The sequence below is a fragment of the Seriola dumerili genome, unplaced genomic scaffold, assembly GCF_002260705.1.
Source record: "Seriola dumerili isolate Sdu_G_001 unplaced genomic scaffold, Sdu_1.0 BDQW01000024.1, whole genome shotgun sequence".
NCBI lineage: Eukaryota > Metazoa > Chordata > Actinopteri > Carangiformes > Carangidae > Seriola > Seriola dumerili.
In genome coordinates, this window is record NW_019174279.1 from 1884698 (window position 1) to 1906503 (window position 21806).

Consider the following 21806-nt stretch of genomic DNA (forward strand, 5'->3'; position numbering starts at 1 on the left):
CCTCAGTTCCTCTGTTTCCATGGATACTGACACAGTGCGCTCAACATCTCCCGGCATTTTCCTTTCTAAAGGGCAGTGTGAACTCTAGGTTTCAACCTCATTTTTGTACAACTGCCTACATCCCTACACTGCTATCATAATGCACCTTTTCAAACGAGCAGATTTTTTATTTTTATTTTCGAGGACTAATGAGATCAGATGGTATAGGCACCCAAGTGAACCGTGAAACATAACGGCTGCATATGACCTGTTTCCACAAGAAACAAGGCAGGCTCTATTTTCAGCACCTTGAACAGCACATGAGCAACAGCAACACTAGAATTAGCCATGGAGTGGAGTCTACATGGAGTACAGCTACTGTATGTGACTGACTCATATGGTGTTGCCTCTGTCATGGCTGTTTTTCCTTTAATATAAGATTTTCCTCAGTGTTTTGTCACGTTTATCCAATAATAATCACATACGACACCACGGTATGTTAACATACAGCTCACATACAGTTCAGAAATTCATTTGGAAAGTCAGTAAAACTTGAGAAGTAGAAGATATAGAACGTAGCTATGATACAGCACCAGCACCGTAAATGGTATTGCTTTCTCAAAGCTTATTAAGTGAAGATTTATAGCAGTGTGTGATATCTGCAAAAGCAGCTGTACACACCTGTAATTACCACATGAACAGGTGGCAATGTGTCATGGGAACTTCACGTGCTTTGATTTGATGTGTTGCTTTGATACTTTCATCTTTGCAGCATTAGCAGCTCTAAAAGTGTCATAAGTCAAACTAAATGTTTCACCAAAGCTGAATTGTTTTCGATGTGATTTATGTACTATTTCAACACGATTCTTATAACCATATAATAAAAAATAAAAAAAAAAAACACACACAAATTTATGAATCTCTACATTTCCAAAATACAAAATGTCAAAGCTGACTGTCACAGTGGGTCAAAAAGGTTGTGGCAGATAGAGGTACATTTTAAGTGACTGGAATTCTTTAGCACTGAAGTATGAGAAAATGTGTAACAGTTGGAATCTGCCAAAACTGATTCATATTACACTTCGATAACGTAGCTCTCACCTTTTTATGTCACCACAATGGCATATATTATGGGATTATAACATTCGTACTGCACCTGAACGCATCTGACATGAACGTTCATAAATGTTTTCTACCTGAATCCACATTTACAGTACAGTAATTATATCCCCTTGTGGGTGTAGGTAAACAGAATTTGCCACTTCCTGGGCATGAGGTAATGCAGGATTATTGTTTTGTATGAACCCCATGAACACTACAGGGGATGGATGGATTTAGTGTGGTTTTCTCAGTGGGGATGTAAAGTGCACGGGCGATCTCACAGTATGGTGTGGACGCCCTGGGACGAGATGATACACTTCAGTATTTCCCTCTATGTGCGGTATCACTCAGATTACCACAGCTTCACACTGCAAACAATCTGAACTGAGAGAAAAAGCTTAATCTCCTCTCACTCACAAATGTCAGCGTGCAATGACAAAATTCTTAAGGATACTTCTCTGTTCCTAATCCTCGCCTAAACAATCCCATTTGGCGATGCCTCTCTGTGGAACAAAGATGGACAAGCTAATGAAGCTGAAAAGTGCCGCTACATTGTCGGCCCTGAATGCAATCTGCCGCCTGCGACGCCTTGTGTGCGTTCCGTGTCATTCGAGCGGTGTTGTGGTGCGTTCGCCCTCCTCTCTGTGTAAAACAGTTGACCTTGGCTCACATGCCTCCAGGTGGGATCCCCAGCATACTAATGAGGGTTAGTGCAGAGGAATGCTACGCCATGGCTTTCTGTGTCAGCCAGCCTGGCTCTGATCTCTACTACTGTTGCCACCTCTGCTGCTGCAGTTCAAACTGACGCTTTGTTTCATTCACTGCACAGGATGGCACTTCAGTGGATGGTCTAGACTGTCGGTGCTGCAAGAATAGTTCGAGGAAATGACAAAATATCAATAAAATCAATGTGTATCTGCAGGGAGCCTCTTGCTTTACAGGAATCTGTGGTGGAATCTGATGCATTTGTTGCTTTTATGCAGAGCGACTGTGTCACAGCTGCACCTCCATTTTTATACTAGCTGTGGTTTGCTTGTAAGCTGCATTTCTGTGAATGTGAAGTTTGAATGTACAGTCTTGATGCTATTTTTTTTTTTTTTCTGTATTAATAGGGCGTCTGCATCATGACAACAGCCTTTCTGCACTTCTTCTTCCTGGCATCGTTCTGCTGGGTCCTCACAGAAGCCTGGCAGTCCTACATGGCAGTGACAGGAAAGGTTCGGACTAGGCTCATCCGCAAGCGCTTTCTGTGTCTGGGCTGGGGTAAGTAAGCAGCATGTTTCCCTAAACCTCTCCATTATCTCCCATTATACCTCGCAGCTGCCATTTTATCTCAAGGTCTCTGGCTTAGGTGTCTTTCCAAGTAACTGTCTTCGCGGTCCGCTGTTCTCATCCTCTCTGTGGGGCAGCCAGATCTTCATCCTATCAGGCTCTTTGTTGTGATGCTTTTGTGCTCCAGTCAAGCTCTCTGAGGGCTGGGTAAATGGACCGGCCTTGAGCAGTGGGGGGAGACAGACTGGTGCGGCTCTCCCATAGCAGGTTGCAATGACCTTACGTCTGATAAAGAGGGTGTGATTCGAGCATTTACACTGCAGCAGAGTACATTTTATCTGATACCCTCAGAAAAAAAGAGTGAAGGAGAATGAAATGTTTTCAAAGAAGTGTTGAATTTCTGGCTTTGGTGTGGTTATACATGTGTTGTAAATGCTTTGCAGCAATTTTCAATCATTTGTAATACTGACCTGTAAACATGTCCTGTATCACAAAGGAAATACAGGTAGCAATATGCAGTCAATAGAAAATATTTCTTATCTATACTGCGACAGATTTTAAGCAGTCTGGGTCTTAGATAAAGAAGTTCCTGCTGTCTCCCACACTGTGTTCTCTGCACTCCAATATCACACCACAAAAAAATTGAATAATGACAATTATACATCTAGTACCAAATTACAGTGTATGCACATATCTGTCAATAAACACAGGTAGGCAAAATATCTAAGAGATTTTTAAAGATTAAAATTTTTTCTTCATTTGATAAATGTCAGTATGAATCCTCATCCAACGGTATCTTTCTTACAGACTACTAGAAATCTCTCCTTTAAAAAAAAAAAAAATCAATTTGATTATGAAAGAGCCCACACTCATTCTTCTTGTTACCTAGCAACAAACAAGGCTCTCTTAGTCATTGCAGTGGCACTGCCTGCTGCAAAAAAAATGGACAAAGGCTGTTCTACAATCACATAGATTTCTACAGAACACCATAACAGACATTTTAATGATAATTGAGACAGTCAGTGTATTGTTTTGTGACATTCAAAATGCATTTCATGATATGAACGTTGTTTTTGCATGTAGTGATTTGAAAATAAAACTACTCTACAGATTACCACCTGTATTCAAGAAGATAAAAATGTTTTCCAAACTGATCTCTTTTAAACGGCACGCGGCACATTGCTACCTGTTGTCTCTTAATTCAGAGACTTTGAAGTGCAGCGTCTCCGCCAGGCTGTTGCTTGCCAGGTGATTTATGACATGCTTGTGTACTCTCGGCACTCTTTACCTCTTCAGCACTGCAGAGAGGCACTGGATGGCCACAGGGTCTTCGCCTCATGCCTCCAGGAAACTGATTACATCAATAGCACCTGCCTGCGCCGCTCCGAGAGAAAAAAGCGTTAATATTCTGAGCACACAGTAGTAAGGACCGAATCCATTACACCAATCCATAATGAGGAGTCATACAGCAAAAAAAAAAAAAAAAACCCAAAAAAAACATTCCTTCACATAGACAGTGTGGAGGGTGGTGAAATTTCTTACAGCACAGTGATGAAATTTCACTTTGTGGTTTTCTGGACTCGATGCTCTGCTGCCATTTTGTCAAAGCACAGTACAGTATGTTCTCTCCTGCCACTTAATGGAATACTGTACAGTATGTTGATGGAATTACTGAAATGCATACTGTTGATGATATGCTCTCCGATGATTGTATAGTCTCATACGATGGCCTCTGATGGAGTGAATCTAGTTGCACTTTGTTTAATGACTGGGAAGCACAGAGGCCGAGTTTCTCTGAAGTGGGTTTATGCTCTCAGTGCTGCGAAGCAACTAGAACCGCTCGAATAACTATTGATTGTTTTCTCTTTTTTAAGGATTACCAGCTTTAGTGGTTGCTGTTTCAATGGGATTCACCAAAACAAAGGGCTATGGGACACCCTTATAGTAAGTTTTTCTTTCTTTTTTTTTTTATCTGAATGTATTATTCAGCACACATGCAGTGGGTTCATGGTAACGCTTCGGAGTCATGATTAAGTGCGTCTGCAGTGGCTTACTTATCCTAAACAGTGCCATAAACAAAGTCCCATGAACCTAATCAAATTTCAAAATAGCGCAGCAAGACCCCAATTTCGTCTGAGTTGTATCCCTGCTGGATACCAAATGCATAAACACTGCTTAAAATCTCTTTAGCATTTTATTACCCCGTGAAACTTTGGAAATAGAGTTGCAGCATATGGCACATCTCCCCTGACAATCAAGGGAAATACAATCGTGTGCTGGTGTGCGCCATTAACTCGGATGTTGATGCTATGGTGGGAGTAAACTGTTTTTTTGTCCTGCTTTCCCTGCAGCTGTTGGCTGTCTTTGGAGGGTGGGCTCCTGTATGCCTTTGTTGGACCTGCAGCTGCTGTTGTTCTGGTATGTTTCAGTCATCAGATATCCAGTTTTTACATTTTAATATGATATGCTGATAATACGAGAGGAATGTACATTTTCAACAGAGAAAAAAATACAATAAAAAAAAAATCAGTTTTAACTGTCCTGTTTAAGCAAAATCTTAACTTACAAAACCTTGCATAGCTTATGAATAATTATGATAATACTAGTAGTAAAAACTTGACATTTTGCTGCTTTTCAAATTAACAATATGCACACAAACCATAATGTAGTTTTAGTGACGGCAGAATGTCAATGCGTTGCAAATGTTACCATTTCATTGTGTTAAATTAAAGAAAATATTGCTATGAAATAGGCAGAACACACTCTGGTTTCAAAGTCAGAGTCATGTGCTTCCCATCAGGCAATGCGCTCAAACAATTCCCTTTCATTCACCATAATGGCGCTTTCCTGTATTTGTGAGGTTATAAAGTATTTATGCATCAGATTTGCACAAAATCTAATTTACCAGAGTAATTGAATCATGTTGTATTTGCATGGTTGTAAAGAGAAAATGACACAAGCAATGTGATTCGGCAAATCACTAAGTCTGTGTCAGAGGGAGAGGGGACATCGAGTACTGAGTAATGTTTTCAATCGTCAAACCTCTGTTCTGTGGTGGGATTTGAAATGAAGTGATTTCAGTCTTTTTTTTTTTTTCCTTTTTTTTTTTTTTAAAGTGACAAAACGTCTTAGTTTGAGCATCACACACACAAAGACTTGAAGTCTGACTGTGCTGTGGTTTTCATTTGTGATGAACCTCAGAGGAACACAAGCTAATCTCTGCAAAAAAAAAATGGCAGAAACCGCTCTGCAGTGAGAGTGAACACAACACTGCTGTTATCACTGTACTGATACTGTAACATCATAATCAAATATCTCACAGTAACAAAGCGCATGAATAAAAAAAAAAAAAACACTTACCCAAATGTATTTGTATAAATAGTTAATGGACTCTTTATCTCAATAGACTGTAGCCTGATGTTTTAAAGAATATTCTTTCCCAGCTACTGTAAATCTCCCTCAGCTTTCTATTAGCGCAGGCACTGCTAATAATAGGAGAAGGTGCCTTTGAGAAGACAAGCGTTTCTTGTCAGGCAGATCTTTTCTTAGGTCTGTTGTGCTGGGCTGAGTGTGTAGGGCATGCCTCATCCACTGGCTGAAATGTCACGGAGATGAGCAAACAATAGACGCTAGAGGTCAAAGCTCAGCGCAGACGGAAAATCAAGAAAAAAAAAAAAGAAAGAAAAGAACACGCCGGCGGGATAATGACATCCATCACTGACTCTACCTATGGAAAAAATATTACACATTGGTTTTGACATGATCTTGTTGCAGATGATTTATTGAAAAGTTAATATTCCTGTTCCCTTCCTGTTGACAGGTTAACATGGTGATTGGTATCTTGGTGTTTAATAAACTAGTGTCCAGAGATGGCATACTGGACAAGAAGCTGAAGCATCGAGCAGGGTATGACAGCACATCCTTGTTAGTACCTCTGTTTTTCTTCTAAACATTTTTCTTCTTAACATCATGCAAAAATATACATATGCTTTGATTTTTTTTGTACATATGGAAATTTAGACCTCTTTTTCTTGCTGTTGAAAGGAAACTAGAGGCATAAACATAAAGAGGTCAGATCTCTCTCGGGAGCGACATGGCTTCGTATTTCTTTGGCAGAATCAGTCCAAGATGAAAATCATTAAAAACACCCACACATTGGCTGCTTCCGCTGTTGCTAATATGACGGGGGGAGAATTTAAAGTCGGGGTAGTGGCTGTTAACATTGTTTGTCATGCTGTTGTCTCTATGTCCCACAGACAGATGAGTGAGCCGCATACAGGATTAACTCTCAAGTGTGCCAAATGTGGTGTTGTATCAACAACTGCTTTATCAGCAACTACAGCTAGCAATGCAATGTAAGTGCCTGTCAGTGTCTCTGAATCAATAAGACGATGCTACAGGGAGTCTCTGTATGTACAGAGTGTCCACCTCGACAATTTAGACTAACACGCAGTCCACTGCAGCGTAAACTGATGTTCCAGTTACATCCACAGGACATCAGATCTACACCATAGGAATATCTGCTATTGTAAACATGCAATGTTACATGCTGTTTCTTTTCCTCTACACAATCCTTCCTCACCTCTCACAGGGCGTCCCTGTGGAGTTCCTGTGTCGTCCTACCTCTGCTGGCTTTGACCTGGATGTCTGCAGTGCTCGCCATGACAGACAAGCGCTCCATCCTCTTTCAGATCCTCTTTGCTGTCTTTGACTCACTGCAGGGTTTTGTCATTGTGATGGTGCACTGTATCCTACGGAGAGAGGTAGAGGATGATTTGAAGTCATCTTTCTTTCACCTGTGGTCTTTGTTTACTCAAGGAAACGTGTAATATCCGGTATTGTGGTTGTGATGAAATACTGACACCCCCCCACCACCACCACCACCACCCCCCTTTCCTCAGGTCCAAGATGCTTTCAGATGTCGGCTCAGAAACTGCCAAGACCCAATCACTGGTGATGCAACAGGAACCTTCCCTAATGGTCATGCTCAGATAATGGTAGGCACAGTTACCCTCTATTATCTTTAACCATTAGATCCTCTGTAATTTAAGCGGACCTAATGTTCCTTGGTTATTTATAATACACATGTACACCTCTTTGACCTTAATTTAACTTGTGCTCTTCATGCAATTTTAAAACATTGCCTAATTATTCAGTTTAATATGACCTCTAAAACATGAGGCATTGTTTCCCCTAGGTTTATAATTTTCCACACAACACTTCTGCAAAGCTGCAATTACATGCAGGGTAGATACTTGGCTCTCTGATAAATGGCATCAGTTCCCTTTGGTTTTCATAGGCCCTAAGCCCAATCCTTTATTTCTGTTTGATTGAACTTAGCGTCCATGTTTGCCATGCATCCCTTTCATTTCCTCTCACGGGGTAATAGAGGACTGCTCCCTGCCTGACCTTTGAAATGGGACACCAGTCTCTTCATCTAGCACGACGATGCCACTGGCACATCATAGCAATGATCTGCCATTAGTATTCTAATACCCCTCAGAGTGAAATAGTCTTCATGATAGCAGAATGGTGTCAGGGCCCCCTGGTTCAATACAGTCATTAGCAATGAGCACAAAACGCTTCCCAGCTGCTGCAGTAGCTTTTTTTTTTTCCGTGGATGTTTTATTGATAAATTGTTAAGATGAAGCAGAGAAAAATGACTGCTTAGCATTTTTCTCCAGCATTGGGATATAATAAAAAAATAAAAAAATACTATTGATCCTAATTTTGCAGCTGGTTTTTAGAGATGTGGAGGCCTCTGGTTCTGTTTATACACAGTATATATAAAAGGCTTTATTTTCAGCAGTACTGACCATCTGACTGTGTTTTCTCCACAGACGGACTTTGAGAAAGATGTGGACATCGCCTGCCGATCAGGTAACCAGATGGTCTGCTGTTAACAAGATTCTCCTTGCCTTGCATGTAAAACAACCCCAAAAGAGGTTAGACAGTAAAAAATAGCTCAGGTTACATAACAACCAACAATCCCCACAGGAGTTTTTTCACAGTTACCAAAACACTGACTTTAATCTGAGAACAAAACAGCATAAAGAGAGCTGTTGGATATTCACTTTATGTGTAAGCTTCACTGCAATAAATGTGAATAACAGCAGCTTTTTTCTCATCTTCTAGCAGTCGCATTTTGTAATTATGTTTTTCATTAGCATGTTGATGCCGCCATAGAATAGGTGCGCAGGTGCTATGTGTCTGATTTTGGGAGGATTGTCTTCCTCTAATGCATAGCTCATATTAGTGGGGAGGTAATATTTCCTCCTGATTCCTGCACCTAGTTGTTCTGTACTTTTGAGCCAGAGTAATTGCTGGTAGACAAGCGTATGATTCAATAAAAGTATCTTGAGTAAATGTTCCTAGGAGATTGTGCAAGTTATCCCGCATGCGGTGGCAACTCGCACAAGCCCTTGTCTTTCTCCAATCCCTTCCAAACCAATGAAGAACACACCCTAAATGGATCTGCAGGGAATAACCGAGCTGACCATTATTCAGAGCTCTCAGAAACACAGCTTGTTAAGAGGCGAAAAGGGCCGTCTGGCTCTTCTGACCCACGCTACTTCACGCTGTGCAGTCTCTTAAAGCTAAAGTGGAATCCCCCATTCCAAAAGGCAGAGCAGACAGGTGTCATTTATAAATCATGACCAGATTCAGAGCAAAGTAGAGCCGCAGTCAGAGAGAAGTGCACTTTACAGATTACTCTCTGGGGCTAAACAGGGTTTGAGTTGGTTGTTTACAAAAAGGGATTATTGTCAGCAGCAGAGGTAATATTCTGCAGCGTCACCCTGCAGAGTAAAAGTGTAAACTTTGATCAGAGGAATTCCTCAGTATGAATACCAGACTCAGGGTGCTTTCCCCATGTCCACAATGAGCATTAAATTAGACTCAAACAAAGAGGCGAGTAATACATCTTATTTGTAATCTCCTCGCAGGCCTTTTGTGAGCAGACAACGTAATTCCTACTGATTCATGAGGCAAAGATTAAAACGCTCAGTGGGGAGGACAGGGTGTTCTCATAACCAGAGGGTATTTCTGAATAGATAGTTGCTGTCTCTTAGAATATTTGGTGCATTACAAGGTTATCACCAATCACTAAATTAGGATTAGCATGCTATATACTGAATGGCAGGGAGAATGAATCCTACATCCTTATTTACTGTTACAGCCTCCAGAGATACCTGCTGTTGCGTCCCTTTGTGTCTAGGTGTAATGTCACACTCAGTGCATATTCACACTATCATTACCATTTTCCCTCGGCAGTACTAAATCCACAGGGAATTTGAATTCTCTTGTTCTTGCTCTTCTCTTGGTCATATGCTGGATAATCTCAGACAAACTGTGACATTACTTTCATTACGGAGAAATTCCAACTAATCCTGGTATCACTCTGCCCCGCAGCACTCCACAAAGACATGGGCTCTTGTCGTGCCGCAACCATAACAGGCACCCTCTCCCGCATTTCCCTCAATGATGAAGAGGATGAGAAGGCCCCTGAGGGCCTCAACTACTCCACGTTGCCTGGCAACATCATCTCCAAAGTGATTATCCAGCAGCCTTCAGCTCTGCACATGCCGATGGGAGTGAGCGAGCTGAAAGAGCAGTGCATGGCCGACAGCAACGCTGACATGCGCCGCACTGTTTACCTGTGCACCGACGATGCCATGCGCCAGAGCGACCAAGACATGGGTGGCCATGACATGGAGGGCCACTCAGTGCAGGGCCAGATGATGGAGACAGACTACATAGTCATGCCTCGTGCCTCTGCAGCAGTGTCGGGGTCGGGTAACGTGCCCACCCTCCTGAAAGAGGACACCAAGATGAACATCACTATGGATACGCTGCCACACGAGAGGCTGATGCATTACAAGATGAGTCCTGACTTCAATATCAGCCCGTCAGGCATGGACCACATGAATGTGAACCTGGAGCAGCAGTATCCTAGCGCTCCAGAGCAGATGCAAAACCTGCCCTTTGAACCTCGCACGGCTGTTAAGAACTTCCTCGCTGAGATGGAGGAATCTGCGGGGCTTTCTAGGAGTGAGACAGGGTCTACAATATCTATGAGCTCCTTAGAGGTACATATGCTCATGTGGATGAAGCGCAGAGGACACAGAGCTGCAATAAACACTTCACTACACACCTTAAAATACACCATACATTCTTTATGAATGTACATATCTTCTGAAACTGATTACTTACTAACTTAATACCTTCGTGTTTTATTTTTACAGAGACGAAAGTCACGATATTCTGATCTGGACTTTGAGGTATGTAAAAAAAAAAAAAAATGTCTTGCCATAATACATGCATCTAGCTTTTTTTTTATGCAGAGAAAAGCCATTTTTTGCAGTTGTGTTTGTCATTTGATTTACTAGTACTTGTTGTGCCTCTTAAGCTTATTGGAGTCACACAGCCTTGACTCAACAAGATTTACTGACATGCTGTGTAGTTAAGGTAAAAGCAAGGCTGTCAACTGACAAACAGGGCAACAGTTCTCATCTACATTTTGTCCTCCTCCATCTCCTACATCCATTAGCTATATGTTGATTTTCAAAATGTATGCTTTTAAAGTCATTTGCACATTTCACATCTGATTTTACCACTGGTTTCAGCAATTATTGTAGTGGCTTGCAAACACATATTCAACCCCCCTTTGGCAGGTTTTAGCATTTCCTTTGCATTGTTAAATCGGGCTTTACTGCATATATATTGTACACTCTTTCAAAGTAAAGGAAACATGAGCTTTTTGGCAGCTATTTTGGCATGGGGTGCATTTTCTTTTAGCTTAGATGCACACCAACCCTTAAAGTGGAAATTTTGTGCCAAGGTTTGATTGTAAGGATTTCCCTTACGCTAACAAAACTCTAAATGAGGTAATTTGTCACTGAAGAATTATCTTTAATCTAGATACCCCAGCCACTGCAAATTAAAATACTTAAGGCTTTCAGTGTCCTATCACCCTAACTTTAATTATTTCGGTGTTTCCTTTATTTTGGCAGTCACTTGTATATATGCAGAGACAAGTAGATTTGTTTCAAACCTGGCCTATAAGTAAACTACCATGACACTAACAAATTGATCAGAGTTGGAGGGGGTGGAGAGGAAGATGCATTTCCGTTATTGGCTGTCAATACCAAAGAAAAAACCCTTGCCATTGCAGAAAGTCATGCACACCAGGAAAAGACACATGGAGCTGTTCCAGGAACTGAATCAGAAATTTCAAACCCTGGACCGATTTCGAGACATACCAAATATGGGCAGCATGGTGAGTAACAGGAAACCACGGGGGTGGCTGTCAGCCAATTAAAGAGAGTAACATCCAAATAACCCTATTTAAATATCCGGTGCAGGACACATAGTGTGTGATTGTGCAAATGAGCGTTTATGTAGCTAAAGTATTCATGTGGAAGTGAACCTTCCTATACATAGTGGGCCTGCCAGCAGCTGGCAGGGGGCGAGCGAGGGGGCTGCGCCTCAAAAGCACTGAAGCATTTTCTCCACAAGGCCAGTTTCAGGGAAGAAAGACCTTTGGTAATCTTGTTGCAATAGAGTGCATCCATTCCAATGCAAGGCCATGAATGCACTTTTATTTACATGCACATTTATCTACTTAGCAACCCCATCATTTTTTCCATTAATGCATGGCAGATTATTTAATCTATCAACATCTATGCAAATATTACCTTAAGTTCACTGTTCTCGTACTGAAACTGTGTGGGGGGAAATTTTACTTCTTTGGCACAGTGGATCTAGAAAAGTCAGGCGCATTATGAGAATTCTTCCTGACCTCGCTACAAATCAAAAGTCCCACCATCTGTCTCCACACCTGGCTGGAGCTGTAGACAACGGGGATGTCAAGCTTTATCCATCTCTCTCAGACAAGCAGCAATGTTTTCTGTTTTGAAGGCAACAAACAGAAATTGGGCTGGTGACCAAACACAGCCAGGCTATTAGACAATGTCAGCTACGTCGCAGCCTTTTGGCTGTATGTAATCCTTTTTCACTCACATTTCAATCACCCCTACAGCACAATGTAATTTGAGGTCCGTTGCTTAGTTACCAGTGCAAGTTCTTTTGTATAGAAAGCGATAACTACAATACACTCTCACTCCCCCTTTTTCTTTTTTTTTCCCAAATGAATCTACTGCAGAGCTGGCTGCAGACATTAGTATCCATTTTGTATTCCCTGACTGGGAGCAGCTTCTCTCCCTTATTTGCAATAGTGTCTTTGGGACTGTCAATGAGAGCACATTCAGATGAATGGCTCACACATGAAGGCCATATAGCGCACCAGTTACTGAGCTTGGGGAAAACACAATTCTGCAATGACTCCATGATAATAGTGTACGCATGTTCACATTTAATACACTACCATTATCTTTTGTTATTTGATGCTTTCCACAGCATTAATCCATTATTTTCAATTAGTAATGGGGAGGAATTCATATTATGCCCTTTTGAATGCATTGACTTCACTTGAAAAGTCTTCTTTTTTTTTTTTTTTTGTACAAATAACAGTTTAGCTGCAGAGGATGTCATGCCACTAATATCACATCCCACTGGCCATGTTCACAGGACAAGGCAATGCCAAACAAGAACCCATGGGAGAGCTACAATCCAGCCTGTGAGTACCAGAATTACGCCACTATGAATGTACTAGAATCTGAAACCAAGGACTCACTGGAGATGACGCCTGCAGAGTGGGAAAAGTGTGTCAACTTACCCTTAGACGTCCAGGAGGGAGACTTCCAAACAGAGGTCTAGAGGGTGAAGAAGGAGAAAATGCAAACTAGGGAAGGAGGTGGAAGGGATGTATTTTGCACTGAATAAAGCAACAGACTTTTCTAACAGCCTTGGCATACATATCTGGATAATACGAGTGTGGCAGGGACATTATGTGCCAATACAATATAAGGACTGAGGAGAGAGAAAAAAGAAAAAAAGGGAAAAAAACATCAGTGTTACTTTTTGTATTCTCACTAGTGTACTTAGTGTGGGGCAGCCTGGTGTACAATATTTACCATCATGTGTTTCAAATTATCTGTTGAGGAATTGGCTAAAAAAGGTAATCTCTCTAGATGAAACCTCACAAAGCAAATGACATGCCATGTCGTCCCAGCTTCATTGGGTCTAGTTTTGATTTCATAAAACTTGACCCGGGAGCACAATGTATATATTTATGCAGGTTTTTAAAAAGTTTATAACAGTCTGTTTGGCCATTACTACACTTTTTACTTTATAATATAAAACATGGGAGGCAAAGAGGATTTTTTCTGTCATATTAAAATGAATGTTTGTCAAGCTACATTCTTCATTGCTTTAAATGCAATAAAGATAATACTCACTTTTATATAAATAATATATTTCACAACTTTAATACTGCAGAATCTGCTTGAAGGATCCCAGCAAGCTCTCTCATCTGCAGCTCTGTATAAAATATTTAAAAACAAAATGTTGTATGGTGTAAATAAACTTTTGTCTACATATGTTTTACTTGTGCCAATTTATTTTAATGAGAAAAAATGCCAACCTGATCAAAAGTTATAGCGAAAAATGTTAACATTTGAAAAGGAATGTAAATAAAAGAGGAAATATGTTCGTACTGCTTCAGAGGTTGTGTCAAGTTTATGTGGTTTGTTGGGTTGTGAAATGCATTGCTCACCATGCTTGAAATCAAATGATGGGGGATGTGACTGGATATGAAAAAAAGAGTATTAATGGTTCAAAATTGGCCATCTAAGAAAACTCATCACTGACGGTGTCTCATTATGCTAAAAAAACCATGAAAACTGCCTTGACTTTTGTTAAACATACATTTTCTCAGGGTTAGTTTAGTGCAGACTGGATTATCCAAAAAATGTCAAAGAAGTTTTCTTCCCCTGATAAGTTTTCGCGCAGTCATTCCCTCTAGGATTTAAATCTTACTTTTAACTGCAGTTGAAGGTAACTACTGTAAAGTTTCCAAACCGACCCTGTATCTGATTTCTGAATTTGAATAGGGAAACATTCAAACTCCTAATAGGTTTCTGCACCTCCAGAAGGCTCACCTGATAAGATCAGTTCAGATCTTCCCGGGCAGGCAAGGGCCGGATAGAGAGGAAATGGGAGGAAGGTGTGAGGACGCAAGAGAAAATCCTGTTTGTTCTGTCTGGTGGTCTGCAGTATGGCTGGCACTCTGGCAATGAGAGCATCGGTATGTGTCCTCCCTCCGGGGACCAGTGGTCCACCCAGCAGGAGAGGAGGAAGAGACGGAGGAGGAGGAGGAGGAGGAGGAGGAGGAGGTGTGAGCTGGACCTGCACCATCAGTGAAGAATGATGACAAAAAATGAAAAAGGGGGGGAGCAGACAATAAAGACACACTCAGTTGTTGCTCTGCCACAATATAAATTAAGTTGATTACATGTACATCTCAGTATAGACATCGATGTCTGGATTTACAGTGCATTTCAATTTAGATAAGCAGACATAATTAGGTTAATTATATACAGTACTTCTGCCTGTTAGAGGCTCTGTGAGATTTTTTTTCTTTTTTTTTTCATTAATGTGCTGTCGTCCAATAGAGTGAAGTGCCTTTTAACATCTGATCACTGGCTCTGGTTCTATGTTCCAGACTGAGAACTGTCAATTTCATACAAAGCTTGAGGGATGAGCAAAACCGATTATCTTTATAAAACATGGCACATTTAAACAGAGTGATTGTTGGGTGTGAGGGTTTACAAGATGGCAATATTATTTTGAGTTTCACAAATTTTCAAACAGTATGAAGCAGCCACCGCTTGAACAGTTGTGATGTATGCCTATAGATGTTTAGCTTAGGGATTTCCATATTGATGACTGTTATTTTTTGTCTTTGAAAGACAAACACAGATTGTGCCGTACACTTCAACATGAAAATCTAAGCTGTCACGCTTGAAATAACCAGTGTCATCTTGGGAAAGCAAGTGGCATAAGCTACTGAATGCATTTCTTTTATTTACCATTCCTGCAAGCTGTTGAAACTTTATTTTGTTATCCCCCAAAACTGTTAGCATTTGCGTAATAAATGCATGGCTGACAGCCTTTTTCTTCCATAGAAGGAATATCATTCGAAGAAAGATGGAAACTGACAAGTTTCAGTGCCTCCAGAGATAATTTATGTGTTTTTATGACCTAATCATATTCAAATGAGTAGAACAAAATCTGTATGGGATCAAAGTTCCTCATCAGCTCTGCTGGGTGAATTATGTCATCTGTCAGATGACTGTGCCATGTAGCGATTCACCAGCAACTGAACATGGCAAATTTGACCAATATGAAAAGGTCTATTTTAAGAGGAGGTTTAAAGGTACATATGTGGGCAAAAATACTGCAGACTTAATGCATCGGTTCATGGTTTCTCACATTAACAATGTATTTTTCTTGATCACTGTGTTGGGGAAAACATGCTGCCACTTTTATTTTAACAGCCTCTGTATTTTTAATAGGCACCATGTGCAAACAAGTCCCCAGACAAAATCATTAGTATCATAGTCTGTCTGTGCCACCACTTGCTGCAAGCCTTTAAATAGCAAAGTTAAGATGCAAACATGAAAAAAAAAACCCAACACCATGAAATATGGAGCTACTTCACTTGCTGTGAAGTGTTGCTTGAACTTAGATTAGATCTCTCTGTGGATCGGTTAATGAGACTAATATGGCTAAGATTATGATGACGACTCTTAATGATTGAATATTTCACACTTGACTGTCATTTAATAAAAATCCTGCAGAACATTTAGATTTTTATGCACAAATGATGACACTGAAAATGTGTCTGTTATAAGGTTGACACACTCCCATGTGTGTCCAAAACGGGAAAGCTGTATCAGGAAATTGTTGTTGAGTGGACCTGGGACATTTTGACAAGCCTGCTGGACCAGTGTTCATTTGGGAATGAGTGGCAGGTCCCACAGGCCCGTAAGAGCAAAGAGGTTAACCTGCTTCTGAATCAACATAATCACATTGATCCTGCCTCACTTTCCTCCCTGGAGGCACGACTGAGGGATGAGGCAAGCTGTTTGGTCTATCAAGGGCCTGTCAGGAGAGTTAATGCCCAGAGGAAAGGCCGGAGGCCACCCAAGAAACACAGAGTTCATTCCAAAAAATATTATGGAGGACATAATGAAAGAGGAAAAGTGGTGTTTGTTCAGCAAAATGTTTGGCAAGACAGTAATAGGTATGTTTTTGAACAAAGGAATTCACTCCCACGAACTGATAACATTAGCAGTTAAACTAATTTCTAATCGAGCACCAATTCATGTCAGGTTTCAAGCCGGGAAACGTTTGCGACGGCATCCTCGTGGAAATTTAGACAATGTTAACACAGTTCTGGCAAAATGGCACCAAATGCATGCATCCATACCATGTATTCCAGAGCAGCAATACACTGTTTGTCTGCAGGTGGCTTTATACGGAGGCCGAGGACAGACGTACTTGCAATTATAATTTTTTTAATTGCTGTGTAAATTTAAACATAGTTTGTTTTCATGTGATCAAGGGTTTTTTTAAAAAAAAATTTTTTAATCATTTCACGCCTTGACCTACTGTTCAGTTATGAATCCACCATGAGTCATGACAGTGATCTTGAAGTATGAAATCAGGTGTGATCAAATGAACCAGACTCTCATTTTCACGTTCTCTATAATTGACCCGTGACCTCGAGGAAACCTGATAAAATGATCTCGTTATATCGAGAAACCGGCCTTTTGTTTTCTCAAGATAATGAGATAAATTAATCTGTTATCACGTGAAAACAAGCTTTGTCTTGTCTCATATCTCATAACAAAATAATTAACTTGTGATAACTAATAGCAGAAATGGCTGTTCTCAACTTCTGTAGTTTTACTTGGTAATGAACTGCTACAAATACATAACAAAAGCTAATTTGGGTTGTTTATCCGGTGAAACTACAAGGTTACCACTATTAGGATTAAAAAGGATTTTAAATTCCTGACATGTTTATCACCAGAATTATAAAAGCAACTGTATAATGAAATCAAAATATTTTGATAGACTAGAAAAAAAGTATTGTCCAACTTGGAGACAAACTTCAGCAAGTTAGCTAACGATGCTGTACGTGTCAGAAAAGCTATAATTACCTGTAAAACTATGACAGTACTTTCCAAGATAGTTGCACCTAAAATGAAGAAAAAGTTTTGATACCCTCGAGAAAATGAAACTCTGGAAGGCTCCACAGCAGGTACTTACCATGCACTATATAATCCATTATGGTCTTTCATCCTGTGGAGCAGGAAGATAGATGATAGGTACAGAGGCCCCTGACAATGGCTGTCCTGTCATGTAATTTCTCTGGTATCTACAGTTCTCCACACAATCACCTCTGCCTTATTTAAAAACAGCGACTGCCTCAGAAAAACAGAACTTTTATCAACTGTCAAAGACTTTTTTTTTTTAGGTTTTGTTTTTATAGTTTCTGCAGTTTTTATATTAGATTATCACATAAAATAACGGGTAGAGAATCATTTTCATTGTTTCACTGATAATTATTAGGATCAGGCATGACACAAATGGGGATATAAAGTTAGATTAGAATAGATTAGATTAGATTATCACATAAAATAATGGGAATCTAATCTAATCAAATGGTCTGATCGGCCCACTGCTTTCTTGGTGACTTAGAGATTTAGTGGCTTCTTCTTGGATTTTAAATGATTTGGAGATTTCTCAAGAACCCTCGAGTTCCAACACAATTAGGTCGGAAAGTTTACAATCTCCCCTGTTGACATCGTGGAGTGTCCCTGCAAATTTGATAGATGTAAACAGTTGGCCAGAATTGCTCAGACTGCAGCAATAATGTGTACACAAAAACAATAAATACTGGAGCAAAATGAATTTGCATAAAAACTAGAGTTCTAATGTGTGTAGCATCAAAATTTGTGTTCATGTTTATGCTCACCACTATGTCAATTTTGTACAAAATCAAATGCATCTGTTATGTATGGCCCTCAGGCAGATTTTTCCATTGTAGTAGCTCCCTACAAAAATATTTTTCCTCAACTAATTCATTAATTTATTCATTAAAGTGTGTTCATTGTTCCCAAACAAACTTGCAAGAGGAGCCTACGAAACAAGGGAAAATACGAGACAAGACTGGCTTTTGAATAATGGGGATGACAAGAAAAGTTGCACTCTGAACAGCCCAAATCCTCTGATCTGACACGCTGATCGCACAATCCTCTCTGCGAGAGTTCTGGGGCTTCATGTTTTTGGCTCAAGGCTTATTTGGTTTATTAGTGTATGTGGGGGTGGCATATCAGATAATGTCTTAACTCAAAGTAGACATGCACAATAGTTATGACAAGGTATGCATACCACAAACTCTAATTGGACATGCAAACAAAATGTCATGTACAAGCACCGAGGAGTTACATACTAATCTAAGTACAGATGTATTTAACTGTCAGTTTCATTTGATACACATCCTTATTACTCCAAAACTTGTTTTGAGTCAAAACCTCAGCTCTGAGCAGCAGAGAACACTTTCTCACTCACAGCATATTGATTGTGGTTATAAACTATGCAGCTCTTAAAGAGATTTCATAAAATCTGACCACACCGCAGCCATAGTTTTGTCACAGCACTCGTTATGGCCAGTGATTAATGAAGATAAATACTGTCTAAGTAACACAGAATTAATGGCCATTTCAAATTCTTTCATCCTCATCACACATTTTGTACTAGAGACAGATTTTTCATAAGACTCGGTAGAAACCAATATGTTTTATAGACAGCAATATGAGGAATGATCAGATGTTTCAGGGGGTGTACTTGATAGCAGGGACTGACAGGTAATAACAAATGGCCATGGACAGTTTGGAATCAAATTGGCTCAGCAGTTGGGAGGAACTGTATTGGTTTTGATTAAAAAAAAACCCCAAAAAAGAAAAGTCTTAACCTTGGGAACCTAAAACACCTAGAACACTGAAGCTTTGAACAAATGAACTGGCTGGGTATTAGCATTTGGTGCACACTAACAATTGTACTGTACTGTACATGTACTCACTCAACTGTTACACTAACATGTACTACAGAAATAACGTGCTCTAAGCTCCTGATCGACACTATTGACATTATGTGCAATACAGATAAAGTGTGACTGAAAGCAAATGTGACATGAACATAACAATAACAGCTATACGTTATATGATAGCTTTGCTCTATTCCACACAACTGTGACACAAATGTGAGCATGCTAAAATATTAACCATTCATACTTACGGCTGCATCATGTTGTTGAGATGTCAGAAGAAAGGCAAAATCTGCACTGAATACCAGATATGAAAAGAAGGGTTGACAATGTCTGAAACTAGAAAAAATATACATTTCTTAGGGTGTTTAAAATTGTTTTATTTCTTTAAATACAGGCATCATTCAATATTGTCAACAGCATGTGATGCAGCTTCTGTGATCATCATCTAACCACATTTCCAGCTGCTGGCTCCAGTGATTCTCAACAAAAGAAACACAGACTAATATCTCAAAGCAAAAAAGCAAAAAAAAATTAATATAGATTCAGGGTGATTTCTGTGAGGCTAATTTAGGCTATTTAGGCTGTCATATACAGCAGTGTGCGCCCATCATGGCAAAATACATTCATGAGGCACAAATATTTGGTTTCCAAATTAAAAGAATGTCATTCTCATATTCATATTATATTCATGTTATCTGTGAATTTGTTAATTATTAATTAATCAGTTTGTATTCATTCTGACACAGACTGCTAAATACACTAAATACAACGACTGAAAGAAGCCATTAATAGTTATATGTTATAAGCCTGCTGCTGAAAATGAGAAGTATCCTTAATTAAAAGAAAATGACACCCATATCTTTGATTAATTCTTTTTTTTTCTTCTATTTTAGCAAAAAGCTGTTTAACCTATTTAATAAAAACCAAGAATAACTGAATACTTGAAAACACTACAGCCACAATTGGTCCTGTACATTTCACACACAGTGCAGGTATACAAGTACAATAACATTTGCTTAAATAATGGTCTGAAACTGCAAAGAACTAAATGCAGGAGTAAAAGCAGCACATCCACTAGCAATATATGTAACCTCAGAAAAGAACAAGCCAAATAAACTTTGAAAATGTTACTGCTGTCATACCGATTAGCTTTTCAGAAAACAAGCAGGCAAAACAGTTCATGTAGACTCAATAGTTGTCAGTATTTTATCTTAAAAGGTATACTAAAGCAAACTATACATATTGTCGTAAAGTAACTGTGTAAAATGTCTAGAAAGTGCTTAGAGAATGGAAAAAAACTCAGTTTATGCCTAAGCTCTGTCCCCAAATAAAGCTTAGACAAGGTTTTGAAGCAGCATATGACCCTGTCTCGGCTGCCACAATAATGTGTCTCCTCCAGTAGAAAAATGACCAATTTGTGTCAGCTTCAAACTGTTGAGAAGTCAATTCTCAAGGTAGGCTTGAGTTGGAGGACACTCCCAGAATCCCAAAGTCATCAATAATATTGAGTGAGAAAGACAGTCTGAGCGCTCTCATTAAGGGGAGATGCGTCAACTGAAAACAAGGCTGGAATCCAAACGACACCACTGCAATAACTCCTTAAGACCAATTAATTAAATTATGACAAATTACTGACAGTCATTTGTTTGTTTATGAAACTAGTCCCTTTAACTTAAGGTTGGCATATCTACAAACCTGATCAAGTGAATACTGATTTTCAGTGCACATATTCATCATCACTTATGTCTGAGTCATCGGCCTCCACCTCTCCTTCAATCACAGACTTCTTCCCTCTGCAGCAGGACACCACCAGACCAATGAGGAAAGCCTGAAAATAATAAGCAAAGCACACATTAGACAATATTTCATAAGGATCATTTGATAGAATCAGGATCAGCAGCACCCAGGAAAAAGAGGCTATTAAATATTTCGCAGAGGATATTGGCTGTGTGCACTCTTGGAAAAGCATTTTGCAGTCACCTTTTTTCCTGAATAGAAATGAAATGATGTGCTTCTGCTCTCGCACTCTTCCCTGAAGAAAATACTGAACTAAATTAAATGTTTTATGGATGTTGCTGCTGTAAATGTTTTATTGTTCAAAAGATATAAAATAACTAAATGCAGAGTTTCCATTCACCCCAAATTCTACTATAATGCTCCCTCTACTTAAAATCAAGATCATGACATTTTATTTACCTCCCTGGACTTACCCCAATAAAGGCCCAGTTACCAAAGTAGTAGATGGTACTAAAGAACCAGAACTTGTGGAGGAAGAGATAGGATCTTGTCACTGTGCACTGGTCTGAAAGAGACAGAGAAAACACAAGGAGGTCTTCATAAATCTTATCGTTATAAGTGTATACAAGTTAATGAAAAAATACACATAAAACTAAAGACAAAGAGTATTCAAAAGTAAATAGTTCAATCTATACAA

At 39.7% G+C, this 21806-nt stretch overlaps 2 protein-coding genes across 7 annotated transcripts in view; one reads left to right on the top strand and one right to left on the bottom strand.

The window, feature by feature from the left end:
* adgrb3 (adhesion G protein-coupled receptor B3) overlaps positions 1–13958 on the top strand; it is a 115567-nt gene extending 101609 nt beyond the window's left edge. For 2 of the 6 annotated variants that reach the window (XM_022762872.1, XM_022762915.1), the window contains 12 exons: positions 2193–2343; positions 4227–4296; positions 4704–4770; positions 6173–6276; positions 6609–6707; positions 6944–7115; positions 7254–7349; positions 8193–8232; positions 9763–10439; positions 10596–10631; positions 11525–11629; positions 12883–13958. In XM_022762872.1, coding sequence (XP_022618593.1) covers positions 2193–2343; positions 4227–4296; positions 4704–4770; positions 6173–6276; positions 6609–6707; positions 6944–7115; positions 7254–7349; positions 8193–8232; positions 9763–10439; positions 10596–10631; positions 11525–11629; positions 12883–13128 — 1863 coding nt within the window. In that variant the 3' untranslated portion in view covers positions 13129–13958. The remainder of the gene's footprint in view (positions 1–2192; positions 2344–4226; positions 4297–4703; positions 4771–6172; positions 6277–6608; positions 6708–6943; positions 7116–7253; positions 7350–8192; positions 8233–9762; positions 10440–10595; positions 10632–11524; positions 11630–12882) is intronic. The other 4 variants (XM_022762890.1, XM_022762881.1, XM_022762899.1 and 1 more) reach the window with 4 other exon arrangements.
* A 5778-nt stretch (positions 13959–19736) lies between these two features.
* lmbrd1 (LMBR1 domain containing 1) overlaps positions 19737–21806 on the bottom strand; it is a 56876-nt gene continuing 54806 nt past the window's right edge. Inside the window, exons 15-16 of the mRNA XM_022763722.1 lie at positions 21583–21674; positions 19737–21200 (exon numbers count right to left, since the gene is read on the bottom strand). Of these exons, the coding sequence (XP_022619443.1) occupies positions 21090–21200; positions 21583–21674 (203 nt within the window). The 3' untranslated portion in view covers positions 19737–21089. The remainder of the gene's footprint in view (positions 21201–21582; positions 21675–21806) is intronic.